This window comes from Homarus americanus, unplaced genomic scaffold (assembly GCF_018991925.1).
Source record: "Homarus americanus isolate GMGI-L3 unplaced genomic scaffold, GMGI_Hamer_2.0 scaffold4896, whole genome shotgun sequence".
NCBI lineage: Eukaryota > Metazoa > Arthropoda > Malacostraca > Decapoda > Nephropidae > Homarus > Homarus americanus.
This window is the reverse complement of record NW_024749657.1, coordinates 5,678,644-5,700,698: the sequence shown is the minus strand read 5'-3', so window position 1 is coordinate 5,700,698 and position 22,055 is coordinate 5,678,644. Positions and strand designations below refer to the sequence as shown.

Sequence of the window (22,055 nt, the reverse complement as noted above, 5' to 3'; positions counted from 1 at the left end):
ACACCTGTTGCTCACACCTGTGGCGGACACACACACACACACACACACTACTCCTTCACCCTCCATTGGCGACACGACCCTTGCCCTCACTGAAGTCATGTCACCCTCAACTGAAGTCATGTCACCTTACAGCCCACCCCGACATCTCAGAAACGCCTCCTCCCCCGCTCGTAAATACATAAATATGGCTGACAAGTTTATTTTTGACTCGAGGTGGTGCCGGTGATCTGTGGTGGTGGAGGAGGTGATGGAGGAAGAGGTGGTGGTGGAGGAGGTGATGGAGGAAGAGGTGGTGGTGGAGGAGGTGATGGAGGAAGAGGTGGTGGTGGAGGAGGAGGTGATGGAGGAAGAGGTGGTGGTGGAGGAGGTGATGGAGGAAGAGGTGGTGGTGGAGGAGGTGATGGAGGAAGAGGTGGTGGTGGAGGAGGTGATGGAGGAAGAGGTGGTGGTGGAGGAGGTGATGGAGGAAGAGGTGGTGGTGGAAGAAGAGGAGAGGGAGGAAGAGGAGGTTGTATCTCTGTGTATTGGGTGGAAGTGTGTGTGTGTGTGTGTGTGTGTGTGTAAGGAAGGATACGCACATGTGTAATATCTCTGTATTCAGTACGAGCAATGAGTAACTAATGAGTGGTTATGAGTGACGAGTCATTTGAGTGAGTGGGAGTTGAGTGAGAGTGAGAGGTGCCAGAGGAGAGGTAGAGTGCCCCAGTGAGAGGTTATAGGCAGGTGGTGTGTGTGTGGCACTCTCTTGGCACCCTCTTGAGACTAGCTGACCCCCTCTGAGATACATGTGGCCAAATCTGCCTCACCACCGTCAACCGAGAGAGAGAGAGAGAGAGAGAGAGAGAGAGAGAAATGATAACAATGAAAATCAAATAAACGGAAACTCACATGTCTATCTATCTATCTATCTATCTATCAGTGCCTTTCTACTTATGTATCTATATATCTATCTTTTATCTGCTTATCTGTCAGTATCTATCTATCTATCTGTCTACGTTAGCAGGTGTGTGTGTGTGTGTGTGTGTGACCGTCAACAGGTGTGTATGTGTGTGTGTTTGTCTCCGTCAGTAGGGGAGTAAAGTTTCCCAAAGACACCTGCAGGTTCCCCCGGACAGGTGTCATATCTGTGGCAGCTGTAAGAAACTGGGGATGGAAGAAGGGGGGAGGGGGGAAGGAGGAAGGTAGGAAGGAAGAAGGAGGAAGGAAGGGGGAAGGAGAGGACCAGGACGATGAGGAAAAAAGAAACAGCTACTAACAAAACAATAATACAACGAAGACTTTGTGTTCATTAAATCCGGATTACCCCAAGAACGGTTCATTGATTATATATACGGATTAACTCGCGAACGATGTGTTTATTTATATACTTTACCTTACGAACGATGTGCTTCTGCGTATGGACTTTTGTTTATATAAATTGTTTGTTTACCTCGCTGGGATTTCTCAGGTGTGTGTTTTGTTTATAGTGATCAGCTGGTGAGCTCTCAGGCACGTGGTGGAGGGTGACGTAACCTGGTGGCGGTGGCACCCTGAGCTGTAGGGGTGACCCGAGAGGACTTGGCACTGTCTGTAGATGGCACTCTTGCTCTGTCACGGCTACACACACCTACACACACCTACACACACACACCTACACACACACACACACACACCTACACACACACACACACCTACACACACACACACACACACACACACACACACACACACACACACAGACACACACACACACACACACACACACACACACACACACTACCTTCTTTCCCTCCCCTCATCGCTCCCAGGAAGAAGCAAGAAAGAATAGAAAGTGACCTACTAGCCTCTTTTTCACTCACCACTCACTCACTCTTCCCTCCTTCAATTCTCTTACCTCTCACTTCTCTTCCTACTTCTCATTCACTCTGATTTCCTTCATCTCACTTACACTCCCCTCCTCCTCTCTCCTTCCCTCCCTCCTCATCCCTCCTCCCTTCTCTCGACTCTCACATTCCTCAAGTTTATTACAGAATGACCTTCGACCTCTAGCACACAAACATTGAGTGAACAACGCTAAAGACCTTAAGTGTAGTCAAGCAGTGCTAGTTAACCCCCTCAAGCACTAGAACCTCCCCCACCCTCTAGCACCAGAACCTCCCCCACCCCTCAAGTACCACCTCCACCCTCAAGTACCACCTCCACCCTTAAGCACCAGCACCTCCACCCTCCAAAATGGCCCTTTGTCTTCACTAATTTATCCTTGGTTGGGGAAATGAACCTTATTCTGGTTGTGGTTGTCCTTCTTCTCCTCTTCTTCCCCCTCCCCTCCTCCCTTTTCTTCCTCTTCCTCATATTTTTATTCTTAGTCTTCTTCTTGCTCTTCTTCTTCCTGATTGTTGATTAGTAGGGTGCCAGTATTAGTAGGCTTATGACGGGTGCCAGCATTAGTAGGCCTAAGACGGGTGCCAGTAGTAGTAGGCCTAAGATGGGTGCCATTAATCAATAGGTGGCACTTGGCGCACAACTTAAATGGAGGAGTTGAGTTCGACACGAGAGACCAAGTTGTTTATTCCTGGAACAGACTCTCTCTCTCTCTCTCTCTCTCTCTCTCTCTCTCTCTCTCTCTCTCTCTCTATGTGTTTTGGGTATTGGTTGGTGTTAGGCGAGTGAAGAGAACGGTGCACAGTGGGTGTCATGTCACTGTCACGTCTCTTGTTTATCCAGGTGCTGCAGGTGGCGTCCTTTTGTGTGTGTGAGAGAGAGAGAGAGAGAGAGAGAGAGAGAGAGAGAGACTGTGTTTGTGTGAGAGAGAGAGAGACTGACTGACTGTGTGTGTGTATGTGTGCGCTAGGGAGGTGGTCACATTACAGATGGTGCAGTGTACAGGGCCAGAGTCACCAGGGATGGGTCGAAGGTGGCGTTACCTGTGGTTCACCTCCGACCACCACACCTGACGCTAATTAACTCTTTCTACCACTCTTTGTTTTTGTCCGGAGTAAACAATGGCTTTACGGTGTTTATTTATAGGGACTTACTCATTGTAGGACTCCAGAAGCTAACCTAACCCAACCTCACCAACGCCCAAACAAACCTAACCTGGCCTAACTTAATCTAACCAAACCTGTACCTTGTGATGAAAGCCAACTCATCCGGTGTTTTCTCTCCACCACAAAGTCTACTTGTGTTTCGTTCTTCGTGTGTTGTGTTGTGTTGTCATGAGTGGCACACGTGTTCTGTTCCTTTGTTTACACCGAGTGGCTGTACAATTATCATCGGTTTGCAATTCATCACAAACAAACCAATAAACAAACATTTGTTCATCACACAAACACATAATTGGGTAACTGTTCTTCCTGGTTACTCTTCTTGTTAACCTTCATCTGTCGTCTTGAACATGTTGTTACCGGATGAACATGTTTGTACAGTCACGAGGTCCAGTTTGTTTGTCGACGGTGAAGGTATCTGTGTGTTTGTGTGTTTGTTTACGTATGAGATAACAGGAAGTTGTTTACATGTGGTTGAACAGGAAGTTGTTTACATGTGGTTGAACAGGAAGTTGTTTACATGTGGTTGAACAGGAAGTTGTTTACACGAGTTAACATAAAGTTGTTTACATATGGATTAACAGGAACTAATTTACCTGACTCTAAATTTACGAAGAAAATTAGTTATATATATCAAACGCTCCCTTCGTAATGTTACACAACCGACCTACCTTATATAATACACTCGCGCCTTTTGAAATACGGCCAACAGCAGTCTTCATCACGAATATTATACGTATTTTATTTTTCTACCATTTTCAGATAAATATATTAGGTTTATATCGGTTAATACAAGGTTTTATAATCCTTAGGAAGATTATAACTTTCGGGAATTGAGGTCATTATTGGAACGGACCGCGAAGTTGGGTGTATGTTAAAGCTGCTAGAATTTCTCCATGAAGATCGTTCGCTCTGAGCTTGTGCATTTGAGAGCCATATCCTTGCCTATCTTTATTTAAGGGTTAAAATATCGCTAATTACTGTGACGACTTCATCTTGTATGTTAAGAAAGATTTTATTACTTTTGAATTCATGTTGCGTGTAACAAAAATCGTGTTTCTATTTTAAGCTTTTCATTTTGGTTTTTCCCTTCAATCGCACTCGATGTTTAAAATAGTCTCACCGTCCGCAACGCCCACCACCATAACACACTCTCATCTTTATCTCATACAACTTGCAAATTAGGTTCTTAATTTTTTTTTATTCCCCCGCGGAAGAATATTTGCAGCATATGCGAACGCTGAACAATGACGTCACTGTTTACTCAGACTCAATGACGTCACTGTTTACTCAGACTCAATGACGTCACTGTTTACTCAGACTGACCAAACAAAAATATAGGAGTTATGAAATCAAGTTATTCTCACGGTGAAAAACAAATGTTGCGAAAATAAATAAAACAACACGTGAATTTTTTGTCTTACGAGGAATATTTATCGTAAGAACTTTTTAGAATTAGGAGTAATTTTTTTTAAAGAGGTTTGCACGATAGAATGTCCCCAAACTGATGATGTGAGGACGCTTCTAATTGGCTGGCGTAAAATGCGGCCTTTGATTATATTGCAGAATGTTGAAATTGACCTTGTGTGACATTGAGGGAGTTGATGGTGGTTGTGGGTAGTAGTTGTGGTTGTTGTGGTAGTGGTGGTTGTGGTAATAATGGTGGTGATGGTGGTTGTGGTGGTGGTTGTGATAGTAGTGTTGATTGTGGTTGTGGTAGTAGTGGTGGTGATTGTGGTAGTGGTAGTAGTGGTGGTGATTGTGGTAGTGGTGGTAGGTGGGAAGTTGTGCCAGATATTTTTATAACTACAGGTGCAGTGTCTGAGGTCACGCAAGTGCGGGGAGGAGGGGGGCTGGGAGCTAAGACAGGGCTAGGGTGCCAGGAGAGGGCTAGGGGGCTAGAAGAGGGCCAGGAGAGGGCTAGGAGAGCATTATTTGAGGGCCAGGAGAGGGCCGTGGCACAGATGAGGGCCAAGAGAGGGCCGTGGCACAGATGAGGGCCAGAAGAGGGCCAGGAGAGGGCTGTGGCACAGATGAGGGCCAAGAGAGGGCCGTGGCACAGATGAGGGCCAGAAGAGGGCCATGGCACAGGTAGGTGATGGTCAGGAGAGGGCCAATGGGGTCAGCCTCCACCATCACCCGCCCTGGCATGTCCTCCGCACCGTATCGACCCTGGGCGGCGTGGGCGGCACCGGAGGGCACGCGCGGCAGACCCCCCCGAATATTTGGCAGATCCTTATATCCTGAAGGTCGTCGGCAGGATGGCAGACGGGTTGGAAGGATGGCAGTCAACTTAGCGTGAGAGCTTGTAGTGGGTTGGTTTAAGGGGGAGTAGTATGGCAGACAGACAGGCAGATAGACAGGAAGGCAGAATGATAGACAGATGATAGATAACGAAGATGCGATCAAATAATAGACAGACACTTAGGGTGGGAGACAGGGAAGTGGACAGGTATGATGACAGTTTAGTAGTAAGAAGGCACATACACAGACAGACAGACAGACAGACAGGCACTTTACCTTAACTCGTAAACCAGGTAATTAACAAGTCTTCATTTTCTTAAGTAAAACAGTACTAGTGTGTGTGTGTGTGTGTGTTTGTGTGTGTGTGTGTGTTTGTGTGTGTGTGTTTTATGTAACTGAGAGTTATTTGGTGTGTACTGTGGTGTAACATTTTTCCCCAGGAGGAACAACGTCCCCGCCACTTGTTACTACCCGCCAGAAGTCACACTCCACCTAGCGCTAGGCAGGTTTCCAGAATAATGCAGTGTTACATAACCCCCCCAGCTCAATCATACCGTACAGGCCTGGAGCATTGACGGGTATACCACATATTAGTGGCCTGAGAGAGAGAGAGAGAGAGAGAGAGAGAGAGAGAGAGAGTGTTACGTCGCATAGTCAGTCGGTCAATGTCAATAAAGGTGAATGCTCGATTGTGGCTTGAAACGGTATCCCCGCCTCGTCTGTCACTTTGCTTGGTAAACATCGAAAAGTAAATTTGCGCCCGCATGTGTGCGTGCTTCCGGGTACATTTTTAATTTGCGTGTACATATATGTCATGTGTGTTTGTGTGTGTCGTGGCCTTTTAGACTTATATTTCTGGTGCGGTCATTTGGTATGTATGTATGTATGTATGTATGTATGTATGGATGTATGTATGTATGTATGTATGTATTCTGGCATTGGTATCTTTATATCTCTAGCACGACTGTATATATGTTATCATGGTCCGGCATATCCTTCAGTGTTGTGGGTGTGCATTTTGATATAGCTTGATTGAGAAACATACTGGTAGAAGAAAGCTATTTTGGTGCAGCTAAAACGTAGGCAGAGATAAAACAAATTGAAGCTTTTTAGACACAGCTGAAGCCTCAAGTTCGAGTTGTCCTTGGTTAAAATCTTGTACGTTGAGGCTTTCGGACGCTTGAAAATGTCTCATATTAATTTTGTAGCTTGACATGCGTGACTCTCTTGGGTTACAGTGTGTGTGTGTGGAGGGAGGGAGTGGTGGTTGATGTTAGTGGTGGTGCAGCGTCTGTTTGCCCGGTTAGGGAGGGTCCAAAACATTTACTGTACAGTTAGCCTGGCGCCAGTTTTCTCTCTCTCTCACACACACACATCGAGGAAGGACAAGGGAGAAGAGAGTTGGAAATGGTAAGTTGTAGGCAGCTCACAGGTAGTAGGCAGGTATCAAACAGGGAGGTACTATCGCCTGGGAAGATATTGGAAGCATAATGTATTGTCTAATGGTAGACCCTGCTGCCACATGGCATCACGAATATTGTGACTAAGTCCCAGGTTGCTAATCTGACTTTCTGCCTCATTTACACACAATTGCAGGGTTTCAATTGCTTCTCTTACTATTGACCTGTGCTTGGGTGGGCTAATCCCCGTAAAAACGGAAAAGGAAACAAAAAGAGAGGGAAAATTTTTGGGAAGTGGGAAATATTAAGAAAGTAATAGCGTTTGTTACAAGACAGTATTGGGAGGTAATGTGAGATTATTTTGCGAAGATGAAACTGTCAAATTTTCCCTCGACTTGCTTATACTTGAGGGGGCGTTAGCTAGTCTTTCCTCCCCTTAAGAAAACAAGTTATTAATACACATCATAGCGACGCATACAGGTCATACATATTTATTTATGTCTTGCCGTGATGTGACTTGTGCCTCGTGTTGCATAAGTTTAAGAGGGTTGGAGGTGGAGAGGAAAGTTGGCTGGGATGCCGTGGGCTGCCGAGTTACCGTGGGATGCCGAGTTACCGAAAGCTGCCGAGTTACCGAAGGCTACCGAGTTACCGTAGGCTGCCAAAGTGTCCAGGATTTACTTGCAATGGATCACCTGAAGAACCTCCACCACAGTTTATTTCATCTAAACATTAACCACCACAACGCTAACCAAAACCTAACCTAACTTCATCCTCTCAAATATTGTTAGGGTGGTTAATCTTTAGGTGAAATATGCTGAGGTGGAGATTCTTCAGGTGATCCCGTAATGTACCTTTTGAAATATAGAGTCGTAACCATATCTTATAGAGGCAGCTGTAGGAAGGCCGGCCAAGAGGAGCTACGTAGTGGAATTAAGAGGAGCTACTTAGTGGAATTAAGAGGAGCTACTTAGTGGAATTAAGACACACAACAAGCCCATCTTTAACTGGAAGTCTTTGGCATCTCTAAAATACGCTCCTTAAATAATGCAATGTCAAATATAGGTATAACTCAAGACATAAGAACCGGGTGTTGCGTAATCATCTGTTGGGGTCATGGGGGAGGACACCATGCCCCCCCCCCTTGTTGTTGTAGTTGTTGTAGTTGTAGTTGTTGTTGTAGTTGTTGTTGTAGTTGTTGTTGTTGTAGTTGTTGTTGTTGTTGTTCTTTTTCTTCTTTATGTGAGTTTCTGGAAGTATTACACATTAGCAGTGGTCAGCGAGTGAGGTATCTCCCGTGAAGGTTATGCAGGTCCTATGACTGGGCAAAAAAAAAACTCAAGGTGACACTGCACCCCACAGCTGCTACCAACAGGGCCCCATACGCACCAGAATTACTCGGCTTTAGGACCTTTTGGGGGGTGAAGACTGCATAGTGGTCTCTTAACTAGATATCTTGTTGTGGTTAATGTTTGTCCAGTCGTCTTTTGAAGATTAAATGATCACGTTTATTGCGTCCGTGATTTTTTATATGGTTGTAACGGGTTCTAACGGTCTCATTTGATATCATGTGACACAACCGACACATACATGATGCAGTCGACACACACACACATGACACAACCTTAATATCCTCACATGACGCTCTTGACACTCACATGACACACTCGACACAACCCAACACAATGTCATCATGCACTTGTCACGGTGAAGTATCTAACTACCTGTCAGTTGGGCCAGCACTGTCAGTCACAGCACCTTGACATATCCAAGGATTGACACATGACACTTCTTTTTCTTCTTCCCTCAACACCCTCCTCCCCCCTTACACACCCTCCCCCTTACACCCCCTTCCGCCTTACACCCCCCCACACCCCTCCGCCTTAACCCCCCATCCCTCTCCACACACCTCAAGCGTAACACCTGGAAGCTTGGCCCACTTAGCCAGCTCTGCTCTCCCCGCCCTCCTCTCTTACCCCCTCCCCGGGGATAAACAAACTATGTGACGTAGGCAGCTCCTAGGCCATCGTAAAAGCGACTTCATGTCTTATATTAGTTTATTTTACGCAAATAGTCTCTGTATAATTACGTAACGGACTAGATATTATGTGTAACAAATAATGTAACATACTGAAAATTATTATAAGTGTTTAAGAAATAATTGTAACTTGTACTGAGTGTTTTCGTCAAGGTTATATTTATATGTATTTTTAACGCATCAAATCAGACCTGCCAAGCATAGTATGGAGAGGAGTTGGCGGTGGTAGTGTGGCCAGAGGGTCTCACCGACAAGTACTGTCACTCACTGGGCATCACACAAAATACGTGACTAACTTGCTTGCTCTCCTCCGCCTGCCGGTGATGACGTGGCTGCTCCCGCTACTACGTCATAGATAACAATATGCTCGGGACACTGTTAACAGGGGGACTCTGGCCTGGGAGTATCGGGGGTGAAATTGATATTTGTTTTTTCTTGCTAGCCATATTTATAAGGGTGTTCCTGAGGGTTGGCTTGGCTTGTGTATATGATATGAATAGCTCAACGGTACCTGTAGGTTGTCTCTGTGTGGAGCTTGACCTTAAAACGACATTCAAGGGCTTGTTTAGCTGAGTAGTCACCGACTTTGAATATACAGGTATATATATATATATATAATGGAAATAGTGATATGGAGAGTAATAATTAAGTAGTGTGTGAATATATTTTGCTTATTGATATATATTAATCTACAACCATTCCCAGTAACGTCAGGTCTTTGAAGTAGTTTCAAATTAACCACATCTCAAGGTTATTAAAACGTACGTGCAGGACCGCACCTTCGCCACACCCTCGAGGCAGCCAATAGGAGGAGTGCGCTATGCAGAGCTAACCAATAGCGACCGATCACACAAACCTGGCAACTCGGCCAAATCCGGGATTGTAGGAAAGGTGGAGCAGCATTTAACATTGAAAACACGAGGACATCACCTTACGTGCGTCATGTCATCCATGGACTATGGGCGAGTTATTCACGTTATTCTTTAAATGTATATAAACAGAAGATATTTATTTGGCAACATAAGAAACTGTGTCCGGAAGTCACTGAAACTTGTTTGTTATATATACAAGGCTACGGCCTTAATTATTATATATATATATATATATATATATATATATATATATATATATATATATATATATATATATATATATATATATATATATATATATATATATATTGTAGATGACCAGGAAAACTAAAAGCTGCCTTGCCTTGAACGGACGCGTGTATCCCCAGCAATTACTATACACACACACACACACACACACTTGACCTAGTTTTAAGAAGCATTATGAACACTGTGTGTGTGTGTGTGTGTGTGTGTGTGTGTGTATATAAATCCGTGTTCTGAATTAGCACTGTCAGAATACCGGATTTCGTAATCTGAATATAGGTTTCAACACGCTGTTTACCTTGTGGGAATGACTGCCTTGGCTGCAGACATATGCTCTTGAAAAGCGGCAATATTTAAACCTTGAAATAAAATGGAGCCGATGATTATACTATTTTCCCTTCTCTTCTCGATATATTGCCATACTATTTATTCTATGGAGCATCACATGTTTCCTAAATCAACATTGTTACTAATGCCTTACACCTGCAGTTTAACACATTCTTGAACGAGCACCAAGCAACAGGTGACAGACTCAGCTATTCTGGGATCACGTCATGCTGCGTGTCGTAGTGTACTAACGTTCACACTCACTATTTAATGTACTATCAGTAATTAAAATGAGTAATCGTTGTTGTCAGGGCATCCACATACATCATACACACATACACATACGGACAAAGGAATATACTGGTATTGTTTTTGTCGCTTTAGTTGAAAAATGGATGAAAATACAATACATAGTATGGAAATAAGCAAAGAACCACAACTTACAAATTATGTGGTTTTATCACTGCAGTCAGGATAGCGTATCGATGACGTCATCACCAGTGGTATGCCCGAATTCTCTTTGTTAAATGCTTATATGCTCCTCAGAATATAATGATGCACAAACTAAAGAATTATTTTATTAATGGGATAGATAGATTATCATTATCAACAGGAGATAAACCGGGGTGTGATCATGGTAAGGGAAGAAGGTGGAGGTTTGGCGAGTTTATGGCGCTGTTGCCATCTCAACAGTCGCGCCTAGATGCTCTTTTGTTTTTGTTTTCCCGATGCGTTGTAGCCATTTTTTTTACTCACTTCTTTTAGAATTTTCCCAAATATATTGGTTGATATGCCAGGTACAAACTGAGTTTATTTAATGCAGTGTCAGTGAAGTGGTGGTATTTCAGTTAGATGTGTGTTTGTTTAAACATTCATAACGAGTGATATCCATCGTATGAAACTTGAGAATCCGGCTTCATTTTGATATTGCCGGTAGCCTGGGCGCCCTAGGGTGACTCGACCAGAAACAGACTCACGTTCTGACGTAAGCGCCCCAGCAGAGGCGTCCCCTCTCTCATGGATACAGACATTTCTGAGACAGATGGTCATAGTGCATCCCACACCCTGCAAGACTCAGACCTCAGTGATAGTGACAGTAACAGTAATGTTTCTATGGGAAACACTTCCCGGAGTAGCAACACTAATGCTAAGGGCAGCGACTCTCCCCTCTGCCAACCAACCGAGTAAATTGCATCTGCACTTCCCCAAGGACTCAGTGAAAACCGTCGAGGCTACCGGTAATTGGACAACAAAGTATTGGAGACAACACGGTCTCACCATTCAATTCCGGAAAGGTAAGAACCGTAACTTTATCAAGTGTCAGACACCCGAGGAAAGTACTGTTGGATATGACGCGGTTGTCTTGGTGCCTCCACCTGCTGACACAGCGGAATGTTGGCACATCCTAGTTAAACAGTTCCCCCTATACGCTGAAGTCGAAGATGCTCGCCACTTTAATCCACGTATACTCAGTATACGTCGACACTACTGAGGGAAGACCCCACAAGCAGCTGTCATAGTTAAATCGAAGGGGAGGGAGTGTCCAACCACTGTTGATGCCCACCCAGTCCTCCCTCCACTGTATGCAGAACCCTATCACCCCGGGCCTGCTTTTTGTGTCATCTGCTCCCATTGGGGGGTCACACCTTCACCACCTGCTGCCGACGTGAGCGTCCCAGATGTCTTCCAGATGTCGCTTCTGTTCACGTAACCATCACTCCTCCATCTGTGCCCAAAAAATCAAAGACCACCTCAATGGGGGTGGTGTGGGCTATGTTGTTGATCCCAGGTGTTGTAATTGTGGTGGCTGGCACAATGTTGACTCACGGCAATAACCCCAACCGTCCGCCTGTCCCAGGAGAAAAGCCTCCCCGAAGGCTGCGTCAATCTCAACCTCTCCCCCAGCCAACCGAGCCTTCTTCAACAACACCTGCCCCTGTCTGGCCTCACCTGGCTGCAACACAGCAGTCCCGGCCGTCTCCTAACTCAACTACAACTGGGCCTCCTCCCCGTCTCTACTCAGACGCTGTCAGACCTGTGCCCCCACCGGTGCCCCCCCCCCCCCCCCCTGGTGACACGACACAGAGCATATCCCTCTTACACGAATTTACCAACCGTATTGAAAACTCTTTGATACACTCTGTACCGCCATCTCCAACCTACACAGACTACCCCTGCCTTCAGCTGCTACCCAGTCACCCCCCCCTCTTATGGTTTGACGCAACCTGGTAGCCCCCCCTGTGTGCCCCTCTTGCTCACGGCCTACTCCACCGCCACCTGGCACCACTGCTGGCGTCCACACCGAGCCTGCCCCGTGACCCGGCTGCCCCCGTCCACCCACCGGCATGCCGGCACCTGGGGCCCATCCACTCCAGTTCTCCACATCAATTGACCACCATGCGGACATGCTAGTGGACTACTTATCTACGCCAAGAAGGACGTCCCCTACCAACCTCTCGACGTCCCCCTTGAATGAAGCCGACACTACCGACGTACACGCCATCACAATCACACTAAAAGGTATGTCCCTCAATATTGTCAATGCCTATGGCTATGGCCTGGCACTTGACATTATTAGGGACCTGCCACGCTTTGCCATAAACAGATAAATTGTACCGGGAAATTTCCCCCCACACACTCATCATTCTGTCACTTTATGTAACTTGCTGACAAAACTTATGACTCTTCAGGCTTTTACGCCCTTAATGCATGAGTCATAAAGGCAAGCATGAACTCCGCATGCTTCCCAGATGGGCGCTGTAAACGCTTCTGCGCTTCACCTTGCACAGGATGTAAGGGGGTGCCCAATAAACTACCCCCCTCCGGGGCAATCTAATCTAAAAATCTTCATCTTCGTATAGGTCCGGTTAAGTTATAATGGTGTTAATACATTCAAAACAGTATCATAGTTTTGTCATCGTACGTTCAAAACACTGTGCTGTATAGTGTTGTACTGAGGTTAGGTTAGGTGTGGGTCTGAACTCGTTGGTAGTGTCTTGAACTAACGTTGAAAACCATTACCAAGGCATAGTTACTGTAGTATTTTAAACGAGGTAGCGGCCAAAGTTTCCTACTGAGGAGTTTATTGTAAGTTATGTTGGAGGCTGGACACACACACTACAGCCCATACAAGATCTGATTTACCCAATGAATCAATCAATCCCTACAAGATTCATTTCCAACGCCAACACCATCAGCGAACACAACCAATTTTCGTCTTACTTTTCTGGCAAACTGGCAGCTCGTGGGGTGGCTCGTGGCAGCTTCTTTCTCTAAGTCGCCTCTGCCAGACCGCCGGCCCTTGGTTTACTTGACCTAGTTTTGTCTCTACAGGTACTTCCTTCCTAGTCTGTACATAGCTTTTACTGAGTTATATAACCATCCCTGGACGCCTCTTAACCACCACCACCACCACCCATCCGCTGCAGGCATCCGCATCCCCTTCCTAACACACGCACTCACTCACCCACTCATGCTGTTTACCTTGAACTACCCCGCACGCTCACACACACACACATAGTGATTCCTATGTGGGGGATATTTTCAATGTTCTTATTATATGAAGAACATGATTATGCCTCACTGGGTAGTTAATAGTGCACTAATGGCAGTATATATCTTAGAGGAGCTTTTGTGGTATTTTTTTATGTATTTTTTATTGGAAATCATATTGTGAAAAAATGAAATAAAACTTGAAAAAAATATTATTATAAATATTTATTTTTACCCATTCCAACTCCTTCCAATGGGCCAAAACTAATGTCTTAAAAACTTATAATAAAAAAATTGGCCAGTTTTTTGTAGTGTAATTTGGTGTTTGCTCAACTATGCTATAAATCATACAAGAACAGATTTGGTTATCCATTATAATTAGTCTCACTGTAATTACACGTAGTTTTGTAGTTTTTAATGAGAAGTTTCAAAAAGCCGTAACACAATGTCGGCTTCCCTGGTAAGTCTTAACAAAAATACTTGGTTTACTTCCTACTACAAACCTTCTGTATACTGGTCTGTGGTTTATACCTTCACACTGTCCAGGGAAGAGTGTCTCCATAAGCCACAGATTCAAATTTACATAAACCTTTTGGGTGCATATCTTTCACTAGGGCGGCGTCCATAGTGTTCCTGAGGTGTCCATAGTGTATCTTGAGGTGTCCATAGTGTATCTTGAGGTGTCCATAGTGTATCTTGAGGTGTTCATAGTGTATCTTGAGGTGTTCATAGTGTTCCAGAGGCGTCCATAGTGTTACAGAGGCGTCCATAGTGTTCCTGAGGTGTCCATGGTGTTCCTGAGGTGTCCATAGTGTTCCTGAGGTGTCCATAGTGTATCTTGAGGTGTTCATAGTGTATCTTGAGGTGTTCATAGTGTTCCAGAGGCGTCCATAGTGTTACAGAGGCGTCCATAGTGTTCCAGAGGCGTCCATAGTGTTCCTGAGGTGTCCATGGTGTTCCACAGGTGTTCATAGTGTTCCACAGGTGTTACAGGAAAAAGTAGTGAAGGTGGACATGTCCTTTGGCCTCAATACCTGCCGCTACTTGATAAACTTCCCAACACAGACACAAGGAGACCGAGTTATTTTCTTTCTTAATGGAGATAACATATAGCACGAACAGTTAAGTTAATCAGATAGTGTTATCAGTTACACGATAAAACCGAATCAAGGAAAAGAGGTTAATATATTTTCCTTGTTTTATTTTTATTTTTTTGTGACTTCCATCATTATATTTCTGCTGATATCAAGGTATTACAAGCTTAATATTACCACTTTGTACGTTACACTTGTGTTGTATTCTCACGGTCAGAAGTCCTGTCGTCTTTCCTGCAGCTTCACGTACCCCGAGATTCAGATTCGTGAACCCGAACCAGTAGACTCACTTACATAACACTGAAAAGAACACTACAGAAGCGTTAGTAGTGTATCTTAACTCCTTGTAAATATAATAATCCTGTATTGTGTTTAGGAATCGAACCTGTGACCTCTCGGAATAATTATTGTATTAATGTAGACACATCACCAGCTAACATCATCTTTGAAACGTAGGAGTTGTGGGTAAAAATGGTTATATTTTGGGCGTGTTGTGGATATTACATTTTGTGTTTGTACCTAAGTCTAGTTTGTCACTCATCATGTATTACTGTAGTAGGAAATATTTGGTTGTGTTTACTTAAAAGGATTTGTCCGAGATTTTTTTTTCCTATTTTCTTCATGCCAGCTGGCCGGTGCTCCTGGGGCGCCCTCTATTGTTCTCGGCCGTGATGTAACTCGCCAGGCTCTCGCCAGTGACCTCTACATCACCCCATGACAAATTCCATGGGTCGTGGTGTCCAGTTGATGACGAATGTTTTCCAATGAATTCTTCACATATTATTCAACACTGCATGACACTTTTCATACATCTCAACTGTTTGGCTCACCAATATCACACTATAGATGTTCATTTGGACTTTAAGGGTCAATTAAATAAAAAAAAACACGTTTCTTCACCCTTATTAGTGTTGTTATGTATACGACTTTTCATCCACTACTGTATTATTTTCCAAACTTAACAAGCGAGATTTACTCATGTGACAGTGTGACATTTTAAGTTAGCTTAGCGTTAGGTTAGATTAAATTAGATTAGGTTAGATTAGTGTTGGGTTACGTAACATTAGCTTAGCGTCAGGTCAGGTCGCGTCGCAAAGATACACAATTATTGCCTATGTTAAACTAATCCAGGGGCACATTATATACGGCTTGACTAATTCACTTAAGCCATAGGTGGAAATTATACAGAAGCACACCTTGTAAATAAAATAAGGAAACTCAGAATTTCAGTCAATACGAAACAAAGAAAAATTAAACTAAAGAAAATATGTATTGAAGGGCAGGTCTATTGTGTGTTGCTTGTACATTGGTGTGTGGTAGGTCATCCCTGGGCCGATATTTGGGTTTAGGTCGTCCGGTAGTGATTTGGGAAATACTTTACTCTGAATACCTTCGACGTGTGACAGCTGTGTTGATATAAATTACTGTACACACACAGAGAGACACACACACACACACTTACACACAATGACGTTCAAAATTCCATAAAAAATACATTGATATTGAGTAATGAGTTTAGTTCTATTATCTCCACCTAATTAAGAATTAATTACTGCTCGCTCAAAAGACTACACTGCGCCAACAGACTTTCTTAACGGGACCAATGTGTGTCTGACTGTTAACTGTACCTCAGGGTTATAGATCACTGAACGCCAGCCTCTTGTGGTACACCGTAAACTAACCTAACCTAACTCTTAAAGTCAAGGAGGAACAGGTTACCAGCAGGTTACTAGATACACTGTGGCCAATTGCAAGAACGGTTATGGGGTGTACGGCGCCATTTACGATGACCTTCTTGCCCTGGTCTTTTTTCAGCAATATCGCCTTTAACACATGGAATTCTGCACTTTTCGAAGCTTTGGAGGAGTCTCGACACAAGTTTCGTGGTGGGAATTATTAGCTAGTGCTGTACTCCAAATATCGAAACATCGAGATCTATCCAGAGCTTCAAAAGGGTGATATTCCTGAAACAAGATCAGGGCAAGAAGGTCATCGTAAACAGCGTCGTACACCCCACGACTGTTCTTTCGTTAGTTACGCGAATGAATGAATGACTTGTAAACACACCGGGTTAGGTTTCTCCTCGAGTTTGTTTTGAGTGATTGGCGGTGTTTGTGTTTGGTTTAGTTCACCCGCCAAACTTATACCTTCCTTCACTGACCATTACCTACCTGTTTGTATTGGGCTACGATCTTTATATATGCCGGTGATTATGCATTGTGCATTAACTAAAAAAAAAGCAAATAAAAGCAAACAAAAGCAAACAAACACTTTATGCTTTTCTGTAATTATTCCTTATCAACTCTTAAAAGATCTTGAACTTGACGTTATCTTCAGTAAAGCTTGATTGTAAACAGTGGTGGTGGTATTCAGTGAAGATAATGTTGTAGTGTTCGTAAACAAAAGCCTCTTGACCGTGTAATTCGCTATCTGGTTGTGACGTCATAGAACACCATTGTCAAATAAGAAAGGAACAATTTGGCTCATAAGGTTTTGTGAGAATATATCCGGGTTGAGTTACTTGTTTATTACTCAGAGGCAAAGGAATATTAAAGATATATTCTGTATATCTGTTTGGGGGGCAGTGTTTGTATGGGGGGTAGGGAGAGGCATTTGGTGAGTGGGTGGGAGTGGGTGGGTCGGTGGGTCGGTGGGTGGAATGGCGGGGTTGGGGGGGGGTGTTGGTTGATGGGTGGGGGTGGGTGGATGGGGTTGAAGGGGTGGCAGGCAGGGCAGTGGCTTGTATTGTATCACGCTCTGAGCTCGTGCTTGTGTGTCCAGTTCCTACCCGGATGTAAACTGGTATATCATGAAAGTTTGAATTGTAGATATTAAAATGTTTATATATTTCACTCACGTGTATTTATGGTTACTCATACACAGTGTAATGTATAGAGATATATATTTACACACATACATACACTTGTTTGTTTATAAGTACTTACTCATGAGTCGCCATAATCACTATCACACTCTTGAGAAATTTGACCCACATATACCTTCAGATCCGGGTAACCAAAAGCAAGCAAAATTACTCAGTATTTCATCCCGGTTGATTTTAGTTAATTTTTGGTAAAGTTTGAAGGTAAATATACAGATAATGGGTTGGGTGACGCGACGCTAACATCAGCAGTACTGACTCGCCTTGGTCCGGTTTCCTTAGTAACCAGTCATCAGCTGGAACAAGGTTAGTGCCCTGTGTGACGACCTGTGTTGTGTGCGTCGGTCCAGAGACTGAGCTCACAACAGTAGTGGCGGCGATGATTAAGGTGAGGTTGTGAAGTATGTAAGATAATGTAGGCCTTAATGGGCATTGTTAGAAGTGGTGAGACATTTTGCTTTAGTGAGTCTTAGCTGCATCTGTCAGCTGTGTTGGGTGTGATCTTGTCTTCTAGTTCAGGTTTAAAATTTATATACGTAGAAGGTAACTACTGTAAAGAGTTTCGATGTGTGGAAGGTAAATCTCATTACCTAATACACTCCTTATAATTGTTAATAAAATAATAACTATCCAGTACATTAGGTTATGTGTACCAGATTCGTTCTTACAATAATTCTTGACGTCATCGTTGTATTTATTGGATACACAAGTCTTATTCAAAACATTTATTCAATCACCATCACCCAGGGTTCACCTCTAACTGATCTCTTGCGTGGCTGTTGTCCCTTCCCAGACGATATTATGATAGAGGTCATAGAGGACGCCACACCTCGCTCAGCGGCGGGAGACATACGACGTAACGACCACAAGAGTTACAGTTACACGTCAACCAGCCTTAAGAGTACAGCAAATATCGGCATGTTCTCGTTACCTCAGATAGATGCCTGGAAATAAATACATCGTGTGGGAGGGATGCATTTCTTGCCTTGCCAAGTTTTAAGAAATGTTTATTTAGACGAGTTAATGTCACACCCAATTGTACGTACCACAGGTTTCTATTGGTTTATTTAGGTTCTGTAGTCATGCGACCAAACAGCAAGCCAGCCATCATTTGCGATTGTGACACCAACTAGTTGGATGTTTTTTTAAGGGGGTTAAAGGCGAGTACAATGACCTGGGCGAAAGCATTCAATGTACTCAGTGATGTAGTCATTGATACCGTTACGTACTTGCACAATATAATGAGTACACTTGTTATCCATACAGTGCAGTGTCAACTGGACTTACGAAATCCAGACTAACACTAAGGTACACAAGCAGTGTCGTTGTTTATCGCAGTCCTCTGTTGTTCGCTGTTCCGTGGAACCTTGTTTACATCCTTATTTTGTTTACACCCTTTCTTTGTTTACATCCTTCCTTTTGTCTAATGGTGCGTTCTGTAGCGTGTGAGGCACTGCGGGTCCTGGGCATTATATCTTGGAATATTTCCACACTTAGTGCCCAGGATTTTCACGTCTGTACTAGATGCATCAGAACGCCCATCGAGGGGGTTGATGTGATGGCAATGTGGCTTTTATTTTTGACTTGAGAGAAGACTTGTGAGTGAGTGGGTAACAGAGGCTGACCAGTGGAGAATAATTATGATAGGTTGGTGTTTCTGTGATATGGAAGGTGACACAATAAGCTGTGAATCACTCAATATCGCTTGCCTCCTTCACCTACTTCAAATACTTCGTGAAGGGCTGTTAGATGGAAGTGTGAGGCCTCAAACTTGCTCACACTTTTTCATTCGTGCGGCACATTGACTAATCAAACTTTATGTATGTAGATTTCGACTTTGTTATTTTCTTACTTAATTATGTTCCTTACGTCGTGAACCGAAATGTCTGTCCTTTAGACCGCTGTAGCACACCTTTAGCACGTGGTGTGGGTGATAGTGGGCGTCCTCAGGTGACCTTGGTAACTAGTATGGACGCTGGACCCGCTTACCCCACCAGAACATCCCCCCCCTTCCCTTCCTCCTGGTCGATACTCCTCTCTCTCTTCCCCTTCACCCGCCACCAGCATCATCTGAAAACGTTACTGAAAGAGAGAGGGGGAGATGAGGCAACCAGAAAACACGAACACAAAGATAGGAGACACAAGATAAAAGATAGGAAAGGAGATAAAGATAGATGTAAACATACAATCAAGAAAGTCGGACATTCATTCATATGACGAGTGCCGCTCCACTGTTCAGGAGTGTGTGCGTCTTAGCGTACGAGCATACAATTATCTGTCTGCGTGCTTGTTTTGCACGCCATATCTTTGTTTTTAAACGTAAATGCCCTAACTGTGTTTTTATTCGCTAATACTCTAACACCTTATTTAATGATACTGTACCATCTTACACAAGGCAATCATCATATTCAGTTAACTCATCGTATTCAAAGGATTACGTTATATGTGTAAGGCATTGTACTGAAAGAATTAAGACAATGCTGTGGGGTTAAGTCATTGTTCTCGGGGCATCGTACTAGTGCTGGAGACGTGTACAGAAGTTATGTACTGTAACCGTTCTTGTACCTGTATAGCCTTTGAAGTGAAATCGAAAGTTCAGATAGCAAATTTCATCCTACCTCTGGCAAAACTTAACATATATAGTCAGTTCCTATACAAGACAGTCACTGCTAACCTTACAATGTTAGGTCTGGTTAGTACTTGGATGACCTTAACACCGGATGCTGCTGACATTACGGACTCTACTGGAAACAAGTCTGTCATGGTTTTGTCAGCTGTCCTTGGTCATATTGATTGGATATCAATTACAATTAATCAATGCTAGAAAAAGAACTTAGGTTATTTTATACATAAGATTACAGTGTCTAATTCTTATTATGAATTTTGAAAGTTCACTTATGTATTTGCTGTACGTTAATCACGGAATTTATCCTAACAGAGGTGTTCCACAGAAGGCTTGTTGTGCATTTGGTAAGGAAGAATATGAGGCAACGGGATACAGGGTGGGTAAGGTCAGTCTGTGGTCGCCTCACCTGGGGGTACAATTTACAAAAGGGACGAGATGGCTACCTGCTCCCTGGCTGATGACGCAGGTGAAAGTCTTGTCTGGTTTGGTCTGTCTGGCTCGTAAATGTTTCTGTGTCGAACTCAGTATATTGTGTGTGACTTGCAGATTTCTCAAATATTTGTGTCTTTCGAGATCATGAACGTTTGACTGGTGTAATTACGTGACTTTTACTTCCTCTCTTCGCTGATTGGGCGGTCGGCCACGTCTCTCTGTTATTATATATCTAGGGAACATTTTTTTTAAGGAATTAATATTAAAATACTTCAAAAAATAATATAATATTACTGATACTGATAATGACTATTGTCCACACACAAGTAATTTTATCAAGTTTTAGCATCATACAAGACCACATCAGTTTAGTATGTAACCTCCACATCCAAGCTAAACCTAACCATCATCCCATGAAGAACTTGATTGGCTGGTAAGCTGGCAAGTGGCAAAGAGGATGAAGTAAAGGCCACGTATTAGGATTCGTAATAACTAGGATTTAGATAAATAGATGACTGTTAGTGGTTTTTCTATCTACTGAACTGTTATATTCTTTTTGTTACTCTATCTGTAACACCCAACAACTCCTAAAGTCAGAGGATTGATTTGAAACTTACCACAGTTGTATACGTAAAGGACACGTACTATTTCTTATAATATGGTGGAAATTGATTATTATAAAAAGAGTGTTATATATTTACAAAGTAGATATGAGAACCAGAGACTGTATTAAAATGTACGAACGTGCACAAGAGCCCCTTCCACCAACCAACCACAATGTGAGTCTGAATCACATGAAATTGAATCAGTGAAGCACCTGAAGGTAGAGTGCTGGTTGGTGGAAGGGACCTTAGTGCGCGATAGTACTCCCAGCCGCTCCGGAAACTCAGTACGTAGTGGATCACAAGATACAACAATCACACTTACATACAGTCACATGGGCATACCGGTATTCCTATGTGTGTAGCAACGGAGCTACATAAAGGGAGCTCCAAGAGGCAGTCATTACTGAACCCGGGAAGGAAACTATCACAGTACTGTATACGAAAGGCCTGAAAGATGACAAGTTCAGAACGTTGTATATTTTATTACTGATAGATTTATTGTGTTTGGAGTTCGTCTTTTATGTCTGTGTATGTGTTTAATGTATCTTTATCTACATATATGTATTTTTACGTTCAGTGAGATGTTATAACTTAGAAAATTTATGTGTTCAACAGAAGTGGGGATGGACTATGTCAACATCCCTCACGTGGTGGCCATGGTTGGCTTACCCGCCCGGGGTAAGACCTATATAGCCATGAAGTTGGCTCGGTATCTCAACTGGGTCGGTCTTCCCACCAAAGGTTAGTAATTTGAGTTTATACCTTAATATTAATG

The 22,055-nt window shown here is 43.5% G+C and overlaps 1 protein-coding gene across 3 annotated transcripts in view; it reads left to right on the top strand.

Annotated features, from left to right (window-relative positions):
- LOC121853608 (6-phosphofructo-2-kinase/fructose-2,6-bisphosphatase 1-like) overlaps positions 1-22,055 on the top strand; it is an 85,277-nt gene that overhangs the window by 37,260 nt on the left and 25,962 nt on the right. For all 3 annotated transcript variants that reach the window (XR_006086361.1, XM_042347867.1, XM_042347866.1), the window contains exon 2: positions 21,896-22,021. Coding sequence is in view for 2 of the 3 variants with exons in the window: in XM_042347867.1 (XP_042203801.1) it covers positions 21,896-22,021 (126 nt within the window). In the remaining variant the exon portion in view is untranslated. The remainder of the gene's footprint in view (positions 1-21,895; positions 22,022-22,055) is intronic.